Source organism: Protobothrops mucrosquamatus, unplaced genomic scaffold (assembly GCF_001527695.2).
Source record: "Protobothrops mucrosquamatus isolate PMUCROS unplaced genomic scaffold, P.Mucros_1.0 scaffold1124, whole genome shotgun sequence".
In the NCBI taxonomy this organism is placed as follows: Eukaryota; Metazoa; Chordata; class Lepidosauria; order Squamata; family Viperidae; genus Protobothrops; species Protobothrops mucrosquamatus.
Genome location: NW_015387342.1, coordinates 392,737 through 414,806, shown reverse-complemented (window position 1 = coordinate 414,806; position 22,070 = coordinate 392,737). Strand labels below are relative to the sequence as shown.

The 22,070-nt window shown below is 41.1% G+C and overlaps 1 protein-coding gene across 1 annotated transcript; it reads left to right on the top strand.

Moving 5' to 3' along the window:
- The first annotated feature begins 273 nt into the window (after positions 1–273).
- Positions 274–17,728, top strand: SLC34A1 (solute carrier family 34 member 1). The gene is made up of 11 exons (XM_015820402.1): positions 274–352; positions 8,008–8,136; positions 9,616–9,759; positions 9,867–9,978; positions 10,381–10,576; positions 11,154–11,249; positions 14,858–14,960; positions 15,104–15,271; positions 15,420–15,536; positions 16,756–16,880; positions 17,174–17,728. Exons 1-11 carry the CDS (start codon positions 274–276, stop codon positions 17,726–17,728), a joined length of 1,824 nt encoding a protein of 607 aa, XP_015675888.1.
- The last annotated feature ends 4,342 nt before the right edge of the window (positions 17,729–22,070 follow it).

The following is a 22,070-nucleotide window of genomic DNA, read 5'->3' as shown; positions in this document are numbered from 1 at the left end:
CAGGAGCTGGTACTGGCTCTTCATGGGATGGCACAGTAGGCTTTTTGCCTCTTTTTTTTTTTTTTTTTGAAGAGTGCCCTGGGCCTAGATAATCTCACAAATGATACAGGAAGCAGAAGATCCTATCATTTGTGAGATGCAGTTTCTTTAATCAACATTTCTTTCTCCATAGTTTTACAGATGAATCCGAAAACTAGAGAATATTTGTTCCCCACTGTCAGTTCTAACCTTGAGCACTTCCCCCCTGGCTCCTCCGGGAGGCTGGCAGAAAGCATGGAGAGCCATGAAATCAACACTGATTTTTCCAAGATGTGGAACCCCTACTCATGCTGGGATGAAGTAGAGAAACCAGGTAAGGGAAATGAAGCTAGGGATATAGCTGTAAACAAGCAAGCGTACCAGTCCTCTCATTTCTTTGTAACATCATGTCACTTTCAAGTCAGGTTTGGCTCTGGTGACTTCAAGGACATGTATGTGCAGAACTATTGGCAAGTTGTATTTTCATGTCTTTCTTTTGGTATTACTTTTTACTTTCCAGTATCCCTACAAGCGAAGTATTTCTTGGTGATACTAGCCAGGACCAGTCCTACTTAGGCTTTCAAGATCAGCCAAAATGACCTGGGTCCTGCCATTCTATATGGCCACTTCTTCAAAACATTTCTTTTCATCCTTTGCATTCAATCACATCTATTTCTCTTGCTTGCCTTGCCTTGCCTTGCCTTGCCTTGCCTTGCCTTGCCTTGCCTTCTATTCTATTCTATTCTATTCTATTCTATTCTATTCTATTCTATTCTATTCTATTCTATTCCATTCCATTCCATTCCATTCTATTAAAAAAATTAAAAAATGATTTAAAAACTTCAGATTAAAATCAAACTGAAGAAATCCAAATTGTAGCACTATTAAAGCCAGACAAGGTGGCCAGATAAGGTTAAATATCAAACAGGATCATTCTGAATTTCAGAACTAAGATGGCTTCTGATGCTGGTCAGAATGTTAATAATTCTTGAAAGGACTTTACAGAATGTGTGTGTGTGCTCTTTCTTTTAACAACTACAAGGATGCACCATTTCATTATTTTTCCTATCACTTGAGGTAGAACAATTTCATACCATCTACCAAACAGATCAAATGGATGGTGATCCATGGTCATAAAAGGGCAACCTGGCACTGCAAATATGGAGTAAATCTCCAGTGCTTAGGGCTATCAGCTCTGCACTGTAAATAGATGATCACTGGACAGCAGCAAGTAGATACCAAAAATGTTAACTCTTTTCTTCATGTGCTGGTTGGCTAGAATTTGCATGATGTGATCAGCTAGCCCCAACATAGATTTACTTTTCATCTCTAGATCTTTGTCATGAAACAAACTTAAACACCAAGAAATTTTGGCAAGAATAAGTTGTAAAATGGTTCCCTTCTCTAGAGTGGCAACTATTGTAAAACCATGGAGTCATTTTATTCAAGAAAAATCACAACAGGAGATCAGATCTGTAACTTTCACAGGCTTTCCCAGAGAATAGCTAGTCCAAAGATTATTTCATTTCACACCATAATCCCAGAAAGTGGGAGTGTGGTGTGTGGTGAAGTGTCAGGGAAGAGGTCTAAATTCAGGGATTTTCCCAATATTTTAAGATCCAAATTTTTAAGTAAAATTTACTGATATTGCACTGTTGTTCATGCATTGGCCTGGATCCAAATTTCTTTCCTTTAAGCTAACATTTTTACAGTATGAGGAATGTTCTGCATGTCAGAACTCCAACAGAAATGATTTGGTGCTTGAATCATTGACGTCTAATGGTCGAGAATGTTGTATGCAGTATACTCGTGATTGTTAACATCAAGTGTTCCTGTTAAATACTGGACTATGACATGGTTAGTGATTAGAAATGGATTAGTCTCCCTTATGACATTGTTATTTTAAAAAATTCTTAGAAGCTATGTGTGTCTCTATTGTGTAAGTCTAGGACAAGTGTACATATATAGACAAATGTTAACAGGTCCTCTTGAGAGGAAGGAAGGAAGGAAGGAAGGAAGGAAGGAAGGAAGGAAGGAAGGAAGGAAGGAAGGAAGGAAGGAAAGAAGGAAGGAAGGAAGGAAGGACCATTTCTGAAAGACAAGACAAAAAGTTCACTGACTTTGGGCAATGAGAAGAAGCTCTTTAAGGAATACACTTGTGTTAATCAGGAAGAAATAAAATAGGATTAACTGGAAATGAGAAAATCTTTAACAGACATGGAAATCTTTTGCATAACAGGAGAGAGAGAGAGAGACAGAGAGAGACTGATGGCCATAAAAACAATTATTGCTCATTAATAGAGAGATTTTATGTGCATGGAAGATACTTCCATATTAATCTTCTGTCCAGCAAATTGCAGAAAAGCTGATTTCAGCAATGTGAAAGAACTCTAATATGGAATCAGTTTTTATGGACAAAGATTCAAGCAACAGACAAAAATACTTTTTAAAAAGATCAGATATTATTTACCAATGTTTCCAAGATAGATTGTGCCTTGCAATGGTGTTTGCTATAAATCAGCTTTCTATTTGTGGTAGAATTACTTTAGCTATTTTGGTACTGTTGCTTGGTAACAATAAAAAACATGTCAATCAAGTCTTCTTTCCTCCATGGAGCTACCATTTGACAGCTTCCTGCTGCCCCTGTCGCTGTGTTTTTAATGATCCACAGTTGCAGCAGAAGAAAATGCTTACCACCCTGTTATCCACAGCTTTCCCTACTGATTCCTTTGGGTCACACCAGCTCTCCTTAAGTTGACACTGTGGTTTTTAACCAACAGCACTTTGCAAGCTCAGCATCATGGCTTTATTTGTCATTTAAAAGTACAAGAACAAGCAGCCACGGCAAAGACATTTGCAACCAAGGGCAGAAACCTCATCTTCCCTGTTTATCTTACAGTCTATTGTGCCCCAAAGTATGACCACATCAGTTTGTTTCCTTCCCAAAAGAAATATGCCAATTAAAACATTTTAAATCAGAGCCAAATGGTTAGAAAAGACAGAGCTATAAAACGTGAGAGGCTGAATGGCTAAGAATCCATCTCTTAATAATAATAATAATAATAATAATAATAATAATAATAATAATAATAATAATAATAATAATAATAATAATAATAATAATAATAATAATAATAATAATAATAATAATAATAATAATAANTTTTTTGCTCTTCTCTGTACTCTTTCTAGAGTCTCAGCATATTTTTTACATCGTGGTGACCAAAACTGGATGCAGTATTCCAAGTGTGGCCTTACCATGGCATTGTAAAGTGGTATTAATACTTCACGTGATCTTGATTCTATCCCTCTGTTAATGCAGCCCAGCACTGTGTTGGCTTTTTTGGCAGCTGCAGCACACTGCTGGCTCATATTTAAGTGATTGTCCACTAGGACTCTGAGATCCCTCTCACAGTTACTACTATTGAGCAAGGTACCCCCTATACTATACCTATGCATTTGGTTTTTCTTGCCTAAATGTAGAACCTTACTTTTTTCACCATTGAATTTCATTTTGTTAGATAGCGCCCAGTGTTCAAGTCTGTCCAGGTCCTCCTGTATCTTAAACCTGTCTTCTGGAGTGTTGGCTATTCCTGCCAGCTTGGTGTCATCTTGGAAGCTGTGAAGAAGCTGTCCCAAACTGTCTATGGTTTTTGTGCCAACAAGAGACTAAACCAAGATGAAAGTTTTGACTGGCTGGTGGGAACAGTGGAAGCAGTCTGATACTATTGGTCCACCAGGCCACTATTGATGGTTTGACTTATGTGCAGGAGATTTTTCAGCCCAGCCCTATCTGGAATTGCAGCTGAGATGAACTTCTAAATTCAAAGCATATGTTTTACTTTATATACCTGACGGAATATCCCACAGAAGATGCTGTTGTTTTTTTTGTTCCATACTATGGCAAATAATGGTTTGAACAACATGAAAGCAAGATTTTGATTGAAAGTGAGAAAAAAATTCCTACCAGTAAGATCAATGGAACCAATGGTCCAGCGGAGTGATGGCTTCTCCTTCATCGGATGCCTTGTCTTGTCTTTTAGCAGAAACTGGACTATCTGGAATTCTTTCATTTGGATTCTTGCACTGAGTGGCCTTTGGACTCCATGAGCTAAATGGGACTTTTCAACACTATTGTTCCATCGTGTACTCTATGATTCTAATTGTGTCCCATGGCCCTCATGTTGCAAGGGAATGCAATGCATCTTCCTAACAACAGAAGGCACAGATGTCTGAACAGAGCAGGAACCTCAAGACTGGGAGATAGAGAAAATGTCCTTGGCTGCTTAATAAGCAGTAGGAGTTGGACACTAATGTACCCTGAGTTGAGTTCATCACTAGAAGAACAGATACAGCTGTGAAAAAAAGTCCAATAAACTGTAGGAGACGTCAAGAAGCTAGCCCATGTGGAGATGATCTAACTCTGCAAAATACTTCAAGTCCAAACCAAGTAACTAAATTGATCCAGGTTGCACATATAAGAATCAAACATAGCAATCTGATTCCCTGAAAATAGGTTGGACGATCATTCTTATTAATACTACCTATATTAAATTGATATTTCTCCCAGAGTGGCTTTGGATAATGAGATGGATGACATATAGATATAATAAATAAATAAGTAAAATCCTGGACCTAGACAATATGGAGTGAAAAATGTTGAAAGAAAGAAAACTTTATGTATATTAGTTAAGAATGCCTAAATCAGGGATAGGCAACCTTGGCTCTTTTATGACTCGTGGACTTCAACTCCCAGAATTCCTGAGCCAGCATGGCTCAGCTTGGAAACCTCTCCCTTTCTCCTCAGCATGGCTGGCTCAGGAATTCTGAGAGTTGAAGTCCATGAGTCATAAAAGAGCCAAGGTTGCCTACCCCTGGCCTAAATTGAGTACTTTTGATGACCATGGATTACAGACTGTCTTCCTCAGAACACAGAATAAGTTAAACATACTTCCTTTTGTCATGTCATCCTGCCATCTCTCACAGAAAATCAAAATGAGCATAACTCCCAGTGAGGCAAGGCTTCTTTTCCTTTCTCAAGTATAGGAAAATTGGACATCTCTAAAAGGGACCAGTTGGTTCTCAAACTAAGGAGATATTTACTGGAGAGGAAGAGAAAGATCATACTATGAATCAATTTTAAGCATCAAACTGAACCCCAGAGGCTCACAAACCAAGAATGAAAAATGCACTATGTTGCACGTGGTAGCTAGTTTGAGCCCACTTCAAGGTGCTGGCAATTACCAGTTTATTTGGAGACCTGGCCAGCCTTCTAGATCAGTTTCAGACTCAAACGCTCTGCTTGGGGTGTGATGGACACACCCACACATCTCCTAACTTCAGCTCAAAGGTGCTCCTTTAATCGTCATATAAGATCACATCCTCATGCTGCTGCTTTCTTCTCATCTTCCATAGCCAAGGCCACCTAATGTTGGATTTTATTGATCTAGCGTGAAGGTGGTGGTTTGCATCTTCTTCCAGCACAACCTTCCTTATTTGGTGATGATTGGGGTCTGCCTAGGATCTGCCCAGTTGCTCTGCAGGTTGTGTGTGCTGCAGATAGCCTGGACTGCCCCACTGAGTGATTTGCCTGTCCATCGCGACTTATTTCTACATGGATCATCAAATATAAAAAGAAACCTTTGACTGACAGGCAGATTGCTGAGCAGTAAAATTACTTTTCTCCTCCCTGCACAGGTCACCTACAATGTCTGATTCATGGGTGGCAGAAGGTACCTAGTGAAGCAGAATTTACAAAACTGTTTCAGTCACCCGACCCCTGTAGGAGATCCATGGAATGGGCAGGAGATTCTAGGTGAAGCAGGAGCAGAAAGTCCTTCCCTATCTAATGAATTAATTTTTGAGAGATGGATAAACTACTAGTCATTTCTTAAAAGTCATACCTACCCCTGCCCCAATCCGTATTAGGGAGAGCAAATGGTGAATGTTTCTCTATCTTAACTTCCTCTCCTACCCTGAATATTGACCCATCATGCATCCTATTACTCATGGTCAAACTCAGAATCTGAAATACTATAGGACTGCAAAAGCAATGGTCAGATTTTTGTGCAATAAAAAATCCCTGCAACTTGGTCATGAATTGGCAATGACTCTGTATGTGTCAGAACTAAATCATTAAGGTTGTATAACCACCATCACCACCACAGTACATACTATGTGTTTCCAACTGATAAATCACAGTGAACAAGGAGAACATTGGAAGGGTCCTTCCACCTTCGTTCAAAAACTCTGGCATGCGAAATTTGTATGTTGGTCTTCAACGGTGTCATTGTTTAAGTGTAGTTCTGCATCTTCCTTCTCAATCATCTCTTCTGACTGTGAGAGTGCTGTTCCCACTTCAGGCTCCTTCTACATTGCAAAGCCTTTGCCATTTATAGAAAAAGGACTGGCACATTTTTTCCCGTTACTAAGCAACTCAAGCAAGAGTCACAATTGTTAGGTTTGTTTAGGGATTGGAATGCCAGGCTGATGGAGGGATGGATGGATGGATGGGTACCTCTTTTTCACATACCCCTTGCTGACAAAAAGTTTATTTTTACCCTGAGTGCAAGCAGAGTCAGGGGCCATTTCGAGACTGAAAGCAAAGTCTCCAAAGCAATTCCATATTTAATAATAATAATAATAATAATAATAATAATAATAATAATAATAATAATAATAATAATAATAATAATAATAATAATAATAATAATAATAAAAAAAAAAGCTGGAAGGGACCTTGGAGGTCATCAAGTCCAACCCCTTGCTCAGGCAGGAAACCCTACACCATTTCGGACAAATGGCTGTCCAGTCTCTTCTTAAACACTTCCAGTGTTGGAGCATTCACCGCTTCTAGAGGCAGGTTGTTCCACTGGTTCCTCTCAGGGTTTGGAATTTGGGGATGTAGAAATCAGGGGCCTTTCAGATTCAGCTCCTAGTAGCACAACCACATGGCCAGTTGTGAAAGACGAACTGTACTTCCCGTGTCTCAGGAACATAAGTTTCCTAATCCTTTTGTAAATTATTGTATTTAAAATAATCATATAGTCTTTCCAAGCAATCACACTTGAAAGCACAAAAAACAGTGAAGGTAATAAAAAATAAAACTTGTACACATTAAAACAATATTTAAACAATCCACATTCAATAAAAAGGAAGATGGAGGCCATGGCAAGACAACAAAATCAAACCATTCATCCTACGTTATGATTTACCAGTTCTGTAACAGCAAAGGTGGTTTCTTCTGTATCCTGATCCAAAATTGCTAGGGTCTGATCATTGAAAGCAAAATCTTGAGGCTGGCTTGGTAGCTAATTAGCAGCTGCTTTAGGCGTGGTTTAATGTGTGCACCACAACCAGGTTGTCATATCCTCTACAATTAAGGGTGGGCCACAGAGACCACTTGAAGAAATTAAACATGGAATTATCAGTGTGTTGATAATACTGGGACTCAAGAAAGACATTAAGTTTAGGTAAATGTAGAGAAACCTATTCTCCTGAAATTCAGGAATAGATTCAAGATATACTGTATGTTCGTTGTCAATTTTTGAAATGTCAGCATGTTCTAAAAATGTGACGACTGAGCAATATGTTTCTAGGTGGCCTAGATTTAATTATAAAATGTAACTGACTATACTAATACTACACAGTTCTTTTTCCCCCTTAGTTTCTTTTTCTTCTTTTATCTTTAGTCCCTGTAATTTATGTAGGTTCTTTTTCTGTTTCTGAGGCACAATCGCTTTTATAACTTTTTGTAGTTGCTATGTATTTGTTATGATGAAACTTAATTGTAACTGATTTAAAAAGCTTGTCCCCTTCTGGAGCTCCCACATAAACCTTCCCAGTGAGCAACATCTACATGGAAAGCTTAGTGTTGTGGAAAAAAACAAAATGGAGCACCAGCAGGTTACAGTTGGATAGTCTGTGGGTGACGAGAGTTGAAATGAATCTACTGCATGACTGTATTTAATCTCTGTTCTTCCTTTGCAGCCCTTGGTAAATGTGCAAGAACCAGATCCATCCTTATTTCCTTTCTCAAGGTCCCCTTGATGTTTGCCTTTTTATACCTGTTTGTGTGCTCTCTTGATGTGCTAAGCTCTGCTTTCCAGCTGGCAGGAGGTGAGTTCTCCCTGATACTTGCCTGCCTCCTCTCCACCCACCCTCCAGCCCAGCCCTTCCTCCCTAATGATGAAAGTGCTACATGTCCTTCTGTGAGGGGTTCCACCTCCTCTCTGTCTCTCTGCTGCTGGTGTGGGTGCGACTGGAGTTGGGCTCTGAAGAAGGAGGCTAAGAACAACACTAGAACATCACTGGACAGCTTTGTGGTAGTGGGAAAAAATGCATGGAGTGAGAAAGATGGAAGTTAGGAGGAGTATAACTGTTGTAAGGAAGTGTCCTTGGGTAAAAGAAGATAAAGACAAGATTTATTTAGGGAATAACAAGGTGATAGCAAAACCTTTGTTATTTAAGTCCATTTACAGTCTAGAGTCTAGACCAGGGGTAGGCAACCTTGGCTCTTTTATGACTCGTGGACTTCAACTCCCAGAATTCCTGAGCCAGCCATGCTGAGGGAAAAGGGAGAGGTTTCCAAGCTGAGCCATGCTGGCTCAGGAATTCTGGGAGTTGAAGTCCACAAGTCATAAAAGAGCCAAGGTTGCCTACCCCTAGAATCTTAGCATAGTGCCCTCCATTGTGGAAACAAGGCCAGTCAGTCAGGGAAGTGCTGTTGTTGCTCAGATCCCGGTCAGAAGATGAACAGGGCTGAACTGAGAGTAGAAGGAATTGTTGAAAGCCCTGGGAGTGTGAGTAGGAAGCATGTTATCATGCAAAATAAGTCTTTTAGACAAAAAAAAAAGATCAAAGTGCAGAAGATACCTTAGTTAATTATTTCCACATCAATTGCCCCAGGGGTCAGTAAGTTTATTAGGGCAGAAAGCTGGTGTGCATAAAGTTGAATTTCCATAATTTTACTAAAGATTCTCGAGACTGACCCCCTTCCCTTCCCTCCAGATGTTTTTCTATACCTAATGAGAAGTCCATAATTTCTTTTCCAAAAAGGTAAATTTTGTTCACCAAAGGAAAATGTCACTTCTGATTAGCGAGCACTTTGAGGCAATCCTCATTGGTTTAGCTTTATCACATGTCAACTACAGTATATTGCAATAATTCTACCATATTTGCCTGACGTGTCTTCTCTTTCTCTTCTCCTCTCAAACTTTCAGGATCTCTTTTTTAACTAGAATTTCAATTAGGCACAATAGAACCAATACAAATAAGAATCTGGGTTTGCTTATGGTATTATTAGTACTTCTCACAATTCTTATACAGAAAAGTTGACTTCATGTTTTTCTTCATTTTAGCAACCAGACTAAGAAAGGAGAATTTTCTAATGATTTTATGTGTAGACTTCCTGTATTTTCCCCCATCCCATTTCCAGAAAGAGCTGGAACCTTTTAACTGGGGAAATAATGTATAAGCTATATGTTCAGCCACTAATTAACAGACTCTAACTAAAACTTGCTTTAGAAGCAAGCTGGACTAGAAACTTGATGCCCTATGTTCAGATCTGTTTTGCTACTCTCTGGGGTTTTTTTTCAGGTAAAGTAGCTGGAGATATTTTCAAGGACAATGCTATCCTCTCCAACCCAGTGGCAGGGCTTGTGGTAGGAGTCCTTGTTACTGTCCTTGTACAGAGTTCCAGCACCTCCACCTCCATCATTGTGAGCATGGTTTCCTCAGGATGTGAGTAACATTGATGAACTAAAATCAGACTGAAGAGAAGATATATACCATCCATGGCATCTTCAAGCTAGAGTCTCACCAGGTGCTCTCTGCCCTTTGCTTTCTAGTGCTGGAGGTAGGTTCAGCCATCCCCATCATCATGGGCTCCAATATAGGGACCTCAGTCACCAACACCATTGTGGCACTTATGCAAGCTGGCGACAGAAATGAATTTAAGAGGCAAGTATTATTGTGTGTGTTGGGGGGGGGGGAGATGGAGACCGAGAATGTAGCCGGTTTCTGCCCTGGAAAGAAGGCTGGTTATGTGGCTGGCAGAACTGGATGAAGACAGGAGCAGATTGGCAGAAGGAGAAAGTGTTCATCAACTGTAGGAGGATGCCAGTAGGTTGTGGGGGTGCTGGGGCTACAAACCTAAGACAGGAGTAATGAAGAACAGGCATGCGTTAAACCAGGAGTAATTGGTAATTCAGGTAAACACAACAAATAGGCAGAAGTGGGTCTCAGAAAGACTTCTGCAATACAGCTGATTTGGATGGATGCTCAGATAGGATCCATCCATATATCCCATGCCACAGCTCTGATATTTCACAACAGCAAAAGCTTCTTTTTGTTGTCTAACAGGGCCTTTGCAGGGGCCACCGTGCATGACTGCTTCAATTGGTTGTCAGTACTGATTCTGCTGCCTCTGGAAGTGGCCAGTGGCTATCTGCACCACATCACCAAAGTTTCCGTGGCATCTCTCAACCTGCGCAGTGGACGGGATGCTCCAGAGCTTCTGAAAGTAATCACGGAGCCCTTCACTGGCCTTATTGTCCAGGTGTGTGTGTGTGTGTGTGTGCTATGCCAACTAGAGGATTATGACACTGAAGATCTGGAGGGTACCAGGTTGGGAAAGGCTAATCTAAACACAACTGCACCCTCTTGGTCTTTCTCCTGGGAGCTCCTTCTCTGTTTTCTATACAAGCGGTCCTCAATTTATAACCATTTCTTTAATGACAGTTCGAAGTTACAACAGCACTGAAAGAAGCGACTTACAACCAATCCCCCTAGTCACGTGATCAAAATTCAGGCACTTGGCAACCAACATGTGTATTTACAGCGATTGCAGCATCCTGGGGTCAAGGGATGGCCATTTGCAACCCCTTCCCAGCTGGCTTCCAACAAGCAAAGTCAATGGGGAAGCTTAATATTGCATGATTCACTTAACAATTGCAGTGATTCACTTCACAACAGTGTGAAAAAGGTCACAAAATCAGGCGTGACTCATTTAACTACCACCTTGCTTAGCAATGGGAAGTTGAAGACCACCTGTACATTAGCCTTGGGAGGCAGGAATGAGAGACAGGTATCTTCCACTCTTGCCACACTCTAAGGATTTTTCTTGTTCCCTTCAGCTGGATAAGTCAGTGATCACAGGGATTGCCACAGGCAATGAAAGCTTGCACAACAAAAGTCTGATTCGGATGTGGTGTGAAGCGCCAGCTCCACAGGTGAGAATTGTGCCAAAGGAGAGAAAGGATAGAAGGGGGAGGGATGTAAGAGAAAATGGCAGATATCATTCAGAAGATGTTCCAAATCCCTGTTCTATAAGGATGCCACCACTGAGAAGGTTTTTCTCTGATTGACCCATTCTATATACCTCATTTGGTAGAACCTTGTCCTAATCCTACTCTTAGTTCTAGCCCTAATCTGAGACCTAGTACTTGGATAGCCAATATAGTGTTATAGGTAATCTTTCAGGTATCCTAGGTATGGAGGAATGACAATTGCTTTGGGCACTTTTAGTTCATTGTCTTTAAAATCGTGCCTCTCTATAGATACGCACAAATGGAAAACATTTTGAAATGCGGTTCAGCCACCAAAGAATTCAGTTTGCTTTTTCTCCTAATAGACTATATTAATTTTCATTTATGCTAGTTCAGATTCTTTTTTCATCTAATCCAGAAACTAAATGGGTGGTTATGCCGTGATGAAAGGATATAGATTTAAAAAGAAAGACATTCATGGTTATTTATAGTTATGCACTTCTATTATGGGGGGAACAAAGCTTAGAGCACTTCTGAATGTGGATTGTGCACAAATTTCAAAGCACCATCGCATCATCTGAGCCAATCTATTTTCAGCTCAGCTGTGTTGTAACCCAAACTGTAAAAACGTTTTTCTTTCATTTTACAATGGTGAAGTTTTTGGGAGAACGTTGATGGTCTGTTTCCCCACGGGGGGGGGGGACTCTTGCCAGCTTCCTCTGGCTCCAAAACATCAGCCCCCCAGCAGTCCTTTCTGATCCTGCTCAGATGTCAAGCTCAAATTGCTATGGCAAATAGTTCACCAGGAATAGGTCCTTGGACAAAGGGCTGCTGTGCTGAAACGTTTATATACATTGATCCAAAAATCTGTAATGAGTCAAACATGAATTTCATGAATATCATGGCATGTTATTAAACATATAATTTATCACATACATGGATATGTGTGTGTGTGTGTATGTATGTATGTATGCAGTGCTTTATTTCTAAACAAAAAAAAAGGTGCCGGAACTCACACACATCATACAACCCGCCTTGGTTCCATCCAAAAAAGGTGCCGGAACTCCGTTCTGGGCGTTCTATGAGAAAAAAAGCCATGTATGTATATATGTATATATGTATGTATGTATGTCTTTTAAAATACTAAAAATGCGAATCCTGGGCATTATGTTAACAAATAAAAGTAAAAACAAACACCAGGATATGATAAACCAGCCTGTTTAATATAAACAAGCCTGTGGTTAAGAAGAGTCACTAAGCTTTCGTCCGGCCAAAAACTGCCGGCGTCATCAGAGTTAGAATAGAAGGAGATTGGAAAGGCAGTTCATATAGCCTCCTGCCTCTGCGCCCGTCTCCTTGAGCGCGTCATTGGCCCGTTGATTGTATTAATCTGTATCGCGCAGAGTTGTTTGTATGTATGTACTGTATGTATACTCAGAGAGAGAGAGAGAGAGAGAGAGAGAGAGAGAGCAGTGAAATTAGTTACAATACTCTAATGTCCTTTTGGTCACATAGGTGCCAGTAGTTTTCATTAAACAGTATACCAATATTTGGTGTTATTCCTGGGTTGATATGTTTCCCCCCCCTCCAAGAATGTATCCAGGACCAGAGAATCCTAGAAACCCATCCCAGAGCTGCCCAAATACCCCTATGCGTTTCTGCTACCTCCTTGCTGAACAGAGAGATCATTGACCCTATTCTTGTTCATGTTCCTCCTCTTCTCTCCTCTCCTCTATTCTTCCTGTCCTTGCTTGCTTATTCACTCCTGGTCTTTCTTGGGAATGAGCCAGTCCTGGCAGAAAGTCCCTCATTGTGGGATGATCAAGCTTAGTACTCATCCTTCCTCTCCTTAGACAGTCCCAGCAGCTTGGTTAGGCCTTGCCTTCCTATTGCTCTGCCCAGAAAGCCCAGTGCCATCCAGTACCCAGTTCCCAGAGATTCTTGCTGATTGTCGTGAGAGTCCTTGGGCACTAATTGTGGTAAGCCAGCTGCCCAGGCTCCCCTGTTGTCAGGAGGTTATCAGAGTGAACCAAAGTGAACTGTGAGGCTTTGCTATAAGTTTGTATGAGGAACTCAGTGCTCCTCTTTTGCCAGCAGCATCAGAGCTCACAGAGTATCACTGTGGACTGCCTAACATGGCTTGGGTAAGATTGAGGCCCCTGTATTAATGGGGATTCAGACATGATTCAGCACAAATAAAATTCAGCAAGGGCAATGGCCATACAAAGGGCCAGGCTGCTTGGGGGAATTCTTTCTTTCTTTCTTTCTTTCTTTCTTTCTTTCTTTCTTTCTTTCTTTCTTTCTTTCTTTCTTTCTTTCTTTCTTTCTTTCTTTCTTCTTTCTTTTTTTCTTTCTTTCTTTCTTTCTTTCTTTCTTTCTTTCTTTCTTTCTTTCTTTCTTTCTTTCTTTCTTTCTTTCTTTCTTTCTTTCTTTCTTTCTTTCCTTCCTTCCTTCCTTCCTTCCTTCCTTCCTTCCTTCCTTCCTTTTTCTTTCTTTCAAGGAAACACTGGTGGAGAAGTGTCCTTCCAATGGGTTCTAGTTCCTCCAGCCCAAAAAGGATTCATTTTCCTTAGATCACTGTCACTTGGTTCAAAATGTTGGAAAAAAACACCTGATTGTAGAATAGAAAGTGACTTCATGTCACTTTCATAGTTCTTGTGGGATTTTTAATACAGAATGGTGGTGTTGTAGCCAGTTACTTTCTACTTAAGTTACAAATGCTCAGAATATTTGGGAAATGACCAAATGTATATGTATAGTATGGCATATTCTGATGTTTGTGATTTTTTTAATCTCTTTTTTGTCTGGAGTGAGGCAGGGTCATTTTCTGTTGCTGTTCCAGATGGAACAATAGCTGAGGAGTGGAAGGGACTGAATTATGTTTTCATTATATTTCTACTAGTCCACTGGAAGGACAATATAGATTGGTGTATGGTGTTTTCTGCATTTGGAGGCCTATAGGAAAGGAAAGGATCTGCTTCCCCCTGTTTTGGGAAAGATTGGGAGAGGAGGAATGGTACCTTTGGGAAGCACCCATTAAACCACAAAATAGAAGTGTGGCCTTGCTGCCTGCAAATTTCTTCATGGTCAAAAGTGGCATAGGGCAGTTGTTGCCAAACAGGTACTTAGTTTTAAACTGCAGGCACAACACACAGCGGAGCGCTGCTTGCTTGGAACATGTGTAACTTTGGGAGTGCGGTCACTGAAAAAGCATTTTGGGAAAAATGAAATTCAAGGAAGGAAGCAGCAGAACAAGAGGTTGGAAAATGTATTTTTTTCCTAAGGGAATTAAACTGATGTCACTGTCCTGGAACAGATGCTAGATGAGTGCTGATGGATGAAATATAAAGACTGTTATGGAGGCTAATTGGTGTTAGAATTAACATTTTAGCAACATTTTGCCTGCAAGGAACACTTTTGAATAAACAAAAGGAATGAGATGGAAAATTTGAGCAGCCACATGTAGTAACGGCATTATAATAAGACTGTTTTTGACTAGGAATGGGAGGGGGGTTCCTCACTCATCTCCCTAGAGTTCCTACCACATGTTAGGATGACCCTCTTTTTTATAGATTCCTTCAGCAGGCACAAGAGGAAGATCCCTAAACTGCAGCTCCCTTATACCAAACAGTCTGGAAAGTGCTGGAAACTTCAGCAGTGCCATGACACAGAAATGTAAGCACCAGCAACTTCATACAACAAAACTCTGAAAAAAATGGCTAAAGCCACAGATGCCCCATTCTTTCTGTCAGGCCACAAAAGTAGAAGAAGGGGGAATAAGGCAGGGCTCTTGCACTGACCACTGCTCCTTTGACCAGGCAATCACCTGTTTGTGGACTCCTCTCTGCCAGACTTGGCTGTGGGACTCATGTTGCTGGCTGGATCCCTGACTGTACTGTGCACCTGTCTTATGATGTTGGTCAAACTGTTGAACTCTGTGCTCAAAGGCCAGGTGGCCAGCGCTATCCAGAAGGTCATTAACACAGGTAGGTTCATAGACTGGTTCTCTCCCACTAGACTGGAGATTTCTTGGGTCAAAAAGTTTAGATGTCGGGCCTCTGAACGGCACCAAGTTCTTGTAGTGTGAATCCTCGTCTCCCCTTGCTGTTTCTGACATTACACTGGTTTGGGCAGATCTTCCATCACCTTTTGGATGGGCCACCGGTTACTTTGCCATGCTTGTTGGTGCTGGGATGACGTTTGTTATGCAAAGTAGCTCTGTCTTCACTTCAGCAATTACCCCTCTCATAGGTAAGTCCCCCTATATCTTCTCTTCCCCCCAAATCCCAGTAGCAAGTTCAAGGTGGAGAGACTGTGTTGTACAAAAGAAACTCAGGATGAGATTTACTGTAGATTTTTAGCCCCATGCAAGAGGAGAAGAGAAGCATCAGTTTGCTAACCATGTTTCTTAGCTGCATCTGTCTCATTCCCCATGGCAGGAGAAAGTCAACTGGGGTTTAAGGGTGTAGCTGCTCTGGAATATATGGAATAAATAAGCAAGATGTTACTATCACACTTAAATGGGACATAATGATGTGATGATGATTTGAAGCACACTGTAAGCTATCTCAGAAATTACTGAGATACAAGATGCTGTGTCTATATATTCACATAACATATTTAGCCAGATGAGCCAAGTTCTAGCAGATGCATAAGCAACAACCTTGTTAAGTGATCAGTTTGGTGATTTTTCATGGCTTAACGTGAGTGCAAGTCCATCTTGCTTGGACTGTGGTTCAGAATATACCTCATAGAAACATGGAAGGAATAGCCCATATTAGTCTAATCTTCTCCTTAGTACGGGATGCAAAGCCAGATAGTTTATTCAGTAACCTGGTTAAATGAGTTGACTGAATAGTGTTCTGTCCCAGACAGAATAGGCTGCTTTAATTCCGTCCAAACAGGCAGATAACTCAGTGAAAATAAGCAAAGAAATATCGCTTTTATTTCTAGGAATTCTAGACAATAGCTCACTGTTATGTAGAGATACATCCAGAAACATATTTCAGCAATATAGCTCATTCCACAGGTAATTTGATAATGGATTTTCCCCTCTTCTTCTGCATAAGACTCACATGTTGGCATAAGACCTCCAAGCCGTGGGGCTGGGAGCCATGAGACTGGATGAAACAAAGGCATTCCAAACTGGCACGTAGCCAGTATGTCCTGTAATGAGCTCAGAGGCTCCTCCTATTACTGACCTGTTAACATGAGATAGCTAACTAGCTAAAACTACATTACCCATAAGCCATCTCTTAAGGAGACAGCACTTAACCCAATAAATGCCAAACAATCTACCATACAGATCTATATGATCCAGAACAAACAGGGACAGTGAGTAATTGGACTCATCTTCAGGAAGTCTGCTTTTGTGGAATAAGGACGGCTCCTTTAGCACTGCCTTTAGTGTGTATTGTGGGGAAGGAAGTTGTTGTTTTCTGACCAACTGCTCTTTTCTTTTGTGGGACAGGTCTTGGGGTGATCAGCTTAGAACGTGCGTATCCCCTGACCCTGGGTTCTAACATTGGAACTACAACCACGGCTATCTTAGCAGCCCTGGCCAGTCCAGGGGATAAATTGGCCAGTGCCTTGCAGGTGAGGAGATGCCCTCTTTCTATTCTGTTGAACTAGAGATGATGGCTTAGGCCAATACATTTCCCAGCCTAAGGATTTCTTTACAGGCCCCTGAGCACTGCTGTTCCCGCCCTCTATCAAAAAAGCCAGGAAGGAAGGAGCAATGGTAAAGCAGAGAGGCACAAGCAAGAATCAGAAGCGAAAGCGATACTAGGTTCCTTTCCCTGCTCTCCCCCAAAACCCAGTGCGCGGTATGCATTTCTTCCCAATGTTGCACCCAAGAGAACTGCTGTGCTTCTGGTTTCCCTTCTCAGATTGCTCTCTGCCACTTCTTCTTCAACATCTCTGGGATTCTGCTGTGGTATCCCCTGCCTTGTACTCGCCTCCCAATCCGCATGGCTGAAGCATTAGGTGAGCAGACAGCCAAGTATCGCTGGTTTGCTGTCTTCTACCTGATTATCTGCTTCCTCTTGTTGCCGTCGCTGGTTTTCGGACTCTCTGTGGCAGGATGGCAGGTGCTGGTAGGCGTGGGAGCTCCGTTCCTGATTCTTCTAGCTTGTGTGGCCTTTATCAACATCATGCAGTCACAGAGCCCTGACCGGCTGCCCAGGTGGCTTCAGAATTGGGACTTCTTGCCGTACTGGCTTCACTCTTTGGAGCCCTTGGATGGGCTAATGACCAGAGCCACAGCGTGTTGTGCTGCTCATTGTTCGGGTAGCCAAGAGGAATGTAAAAAGAAATCGCCAGGAGTTAAGATCAGAAGAGGCTTGCCGAAGCCTTCTGTTGTCTTCTTAGAGGAATGGTCCCCGCCACCAAGACTCTCACCCCAGCTGAACATCCTGCCAGTGCAGCATGCTAGCCGCCTGTGATTTGCGCTAGAACATAGCTCTGTTGCGGCCTGCAGACAGTGGTGCTCAGCAGACAAGCAATAATATAAAGAAAAAGCACAACAAGAAATGGCATCAGTGCAAATACTGGAGTTTGTGCTGATGGCTGTCCTCATCACTGCAGCTCTGTCATTGTCACGTGTATATGCCAGCCAGTATAGGTTCATGTCTCATTGGGCAGAGCTTTTCATAGGAAATATGCCTATAACTAGCATTTGATAATCACTGTGCATATCATTTTGTTATGAACATCAAAGAACGAGTGCAAAATAATCAGTGTAGGGACTACTTACATACAATGCAGGAGAGTTTATAGTGCTTATAATGCAGCAGAACCCCCAGTGGTGGGATTCAGCCAGTTCGCACCAGTTCAGCAGAACCGGTAGCTAATTTTTTGTTGCTCAGGCCCAGAATGGACTTCCAGAAGCAGCATCCACACAGAGAACCGGTTGTTCACATGTTTGAATCCCACCACTGAGAACCCCCATCCTCGATTGCCCATAGCATCTATGTAACAGGAGTTCCATATATTCAGAAGTTATTTTGTAGCAGAACTGTAGGTCTCCCTGAGCAGTGTTGTCTCAATGTACAACACATTTGGAGAATTACACATAAGGGTGCTTAGAAGATTTTTCCCTTTTAACTTGACAAACAGATCCTTCAGGTGTTTGATGACAACTCACATCATCCCAAAATCATATATGAGCTAATTGAAACTGGTGAGAATTGGAAGCAAAAACCATCTAAAGGTTGTTTGAACCTGTAGAGCATTTACTCCATTTTATAGTATTGTCTTAATAATTGCTGACCATCAGATTCTTTATGAGCAAGAAAGTAATAGATAGTAATAGTCCCTATAGTAATAATTTTGGAATCACTAAGACACAGATGCTACATTTGCACTGCTTATATTTCTGCTAGAGGGTAGTTATACATTGTTGTTAATTGCGAAGTCGTGTCCGATCCATCGCGACCCCATGGACAATGTTCCTCCAGGTGTTCCTCTACCATCTTCTGGAGTCCATTTAAGTTCACGCCTACTGCTTCAGTGACTCCATCCAGCCACCTCATTCTCTGTCGTCCCCTTCTTCTATCACCCTCAATCTTTCCCAGCATTAGGCTCTTCTCCAGTGAGTCCTTCCTTCTCATTAGGTGGCCAAAGTATTTGAGTTTCAACTTCAGGATCTGGGAAGTAGTTATAGATCAGTTCAGTTTGGGTTCCAAAAAAATTATAGAAATAGAACTGGGGAGACATTTGTTTCTGTAGCTTTTACTATATAATTATTCTCATAATTTTCATTATTTCAATGAAAATCCAGATTGTGAAGGATTTGATGTGTATTATTTATAAAATGTGACACAATATTCTTTTGGCTGCTGCTGAATCTCAGCTGAGTTGAACCAATACTATGATGCAGATTAGCAATTAGCAGTCTAAGATGGGAGCCATTTCCTTTGATTTTAAAGTTTTTAAGAATAGAAAATCCTATGTTAACAGAGAATCTGATCACATAAGAAAATGCTTTGGAGGGGAGGGAGTGAATCTACCCCATTAGCAGAATCTGAATTCTGTAGTTTGGTGCAGACCCTGAACATGGTTTGAATTAGGAGTGCAGCCACCACTTTGGATGTTTTGCTTGCTTTTTATTTTTTTTAAATTGCAAGCAGTAGCAAACTTTCTAATCTTCCCTGGATCTCCTCCATGTCTCATGTTCACATATATTTTATGATTATGTCACCAGAATATGCACTGTGTCACTTCTGCCTTTGCATTAGCACACAATCCCAGGATACCTTGTGTTTCTGCTTCTGTCAAGTTTGAATTTGCAGAGTTTCTTTCAGGTTTGTGTCCCCCGTTGCATAATTTGAGCATCCAGGTGTGTTTCTAAGTCACTACTTCAAAAATAAAATTCACTGATAAATCTGTTCTTTAAGTGAACTAGAATATTACAGTATATAATTTTTCTACTTCTTGAATGATGAGGTCCCAGGAATAGCATTACTTTTTTGGAGAAGGATGTACACTGGACTTTTATGGGCCAGTTCAGGCATAAATAGAAATCATTTGTTACTCAGTATATTTATACACTGCAGTGTTCGATTTCCAAACTTCTCTTTCTTTTTTACCTAATGAGAAGATCANTCTCGGAGAAAAGGTAGCGGAACTCAAACCTGGCCACGCCCTCATCAAACCCTAGGACCGCCCCTTTAGAGAACAGGAATGCAAGTAAAATTTGGGAGGGGCTATTTCCGGTGTGGGAGGGGCTATTTCCGGTGCGGCCGGCCCGGAAAAAGGTGCCGGAACGCGGTTCCGCCGCGTTCCGGCTGAAAAAAAGCCCTGGAGAAGATCAAGCTTTTCTTCCTGGTTAACCACAATTCTTAGACATCCCAACTCAAGGAACTGACATTTGTTTATACCATGGGTTTTGAATGCAATGCTGGTGGCTGGCATTGTGCTCACCCAGCCACATTGTGCAACCCATTCCACAATTTACAGGTAGTTCTCAACTTAAGACCACAACTGAGTCCAACATTTCTGTTGCTAAGCAAGACAGTTGTTAAGTAGGTTTTGCCTCATTTTATGACCTTTCTTGCCATGGTCGTTAAGCAACTCTGGTTTCCCCATTGACTTTGCATGTCAGAAGGGTGCAAAAAGTGATCACATGACCCTGGGACACTGCAACCATCGTATATACATGCTGGTTGCCAAGCATCTGAATTTTGATCATGTGACCCTGGGGATCCTCCAACGGTTGCAAGTGTGAAAAATGATCATGTCACTTTTTTCAGTGTTTCAGATGGTCACTAAACAAATCGTTACAAGTCGAGGACTAGCTGTATTGTTGTACAAGTGACTGGAACAATATCATTTTGGAAAAAAATGCCCCCAAAGGCAAAATCCTACCCCATGTAATTGGGCAGCAGAATCTTTGATAGTGTCTTTTCATTAAGAAGTTATTCCCACCAGTATTCAAACATACAGAGGTGTTTTATTCCAACAAGTGAACTTAAGGGAGGAATACATTTCTCTGCCCAAAAGCAACAGTGGGAAGAAGCCTTCAGTGAAGATGTTTGAACAAACAAATCCCTTGGCATAATTGGACAATTATCTGTCTTCTTCTCCTTTCCAGTGAAAGGGGAAACAGGGTCCTTGAAAATTGGGAATATAAAGCAGACATGCCTGGGGCTGTCTTGTATCATTTTTGCATTTCTTAGGGTGGTCATATGTGCACAGATTCTGTAGCAGAGCTTCCAGCATTCTGCATGCCCCATAAAAACTCTGGACACGCTCTGGACAGGCCTGAGCACGAAAAATACAAATGTGCAAGTCCTTTCATGACGACGATCAATCATGCATCCAAATTTTACAAAGGCAGTAAATACATTAACAATGTATTGAAGTACTAAAAAACCAGAAATGGTCTGTTGAACATACTCCTTTTCTAGTACGACAATGTCCAAATTAAGATAAAATCTGTATAACTTTAACTATCTCTAAAGATATCTTACCCACCAGTTAAAACAAATACATCTTTTAAAAACAAGGAACGTCTAAATAACTGATAGTCATGTGTGGTCCTTCCTAAACATCTGAAATCAGCTCAAGGTTCCTAAACTTTATGGTGTGGTGAACTCATAAAATAATACACATGTGCAAACACACAAACAAATGATTTTATTGGGTTAGAGTTGGGCAATAAATAACTGTATCACTTAATAATTACATGTATACATAGCAAAGGTTTCCAGAATTTGCAATATTTTGGGTTTCTGCAGACAAATCAGGCAAAACTCAGAACAAAATCTTGACACTAACTTCCACTGTGCCTGAGCAAGCCTAGTCAGGTTTCAGAAAATTGTGACCTCCTCTACATGGCTTACAACTCTCTCTTCTACACCCTGTAATCCTGACCCACAGTTGGGAACCCCCAAGTTGGTCCATATCTATCATTGCAGTGGTCTAGAAGTAATCCCAAAGAATGTTGCTTTCGTGAAAAACCACCATCTTTTGTGAAACATGTCTCAAAGACTTGAACACTGGGCGCTATCTAACAAAATGAAATTCAATGGTGAAAAAAGTAAGGTTCTACATTTAGGCAAGAAAAACCAAATGTACAGGTATAGGGGGTACCTTGCTCAATAGTAGTAACTGTGAGAGGGACCTCGGAGTCCTAGTGGACAATCACTTAAATATGAGCCAGCAGTGTGCTGCAGCTGCCAAAAAAGCCAACACAGTGCTAGGCTGCATTAACAGAGGGATAGAATCAAGATCACGTGAAGTATTAATACCACTTTACAATGCCTTGGTAAGGCCACACTTGGA

Coding starts and splice junctions, on each gene's coding strand:
- SLC34A1 (XM_015820402.1), top strand. CDS start 274: ATGGAGAGCCATGAAATCAACACTGATTTTTCCAAGATGTGGAACCCC. Junction 353..8,007: donor GGATGAAGTAGAGAAACCAG/GTAAGGGAAATG, acceptor CTTCCTTTGCAG/CCCTTGGTAAATGTGCAAGA. Junction 16,881..17,173: donor AATTGGCCAGTGCCTTGCAG/GTGAGGAGATGC, acceptor TTCCCTTCTCAG/ATTGCTCTCTGCCACTTCTT.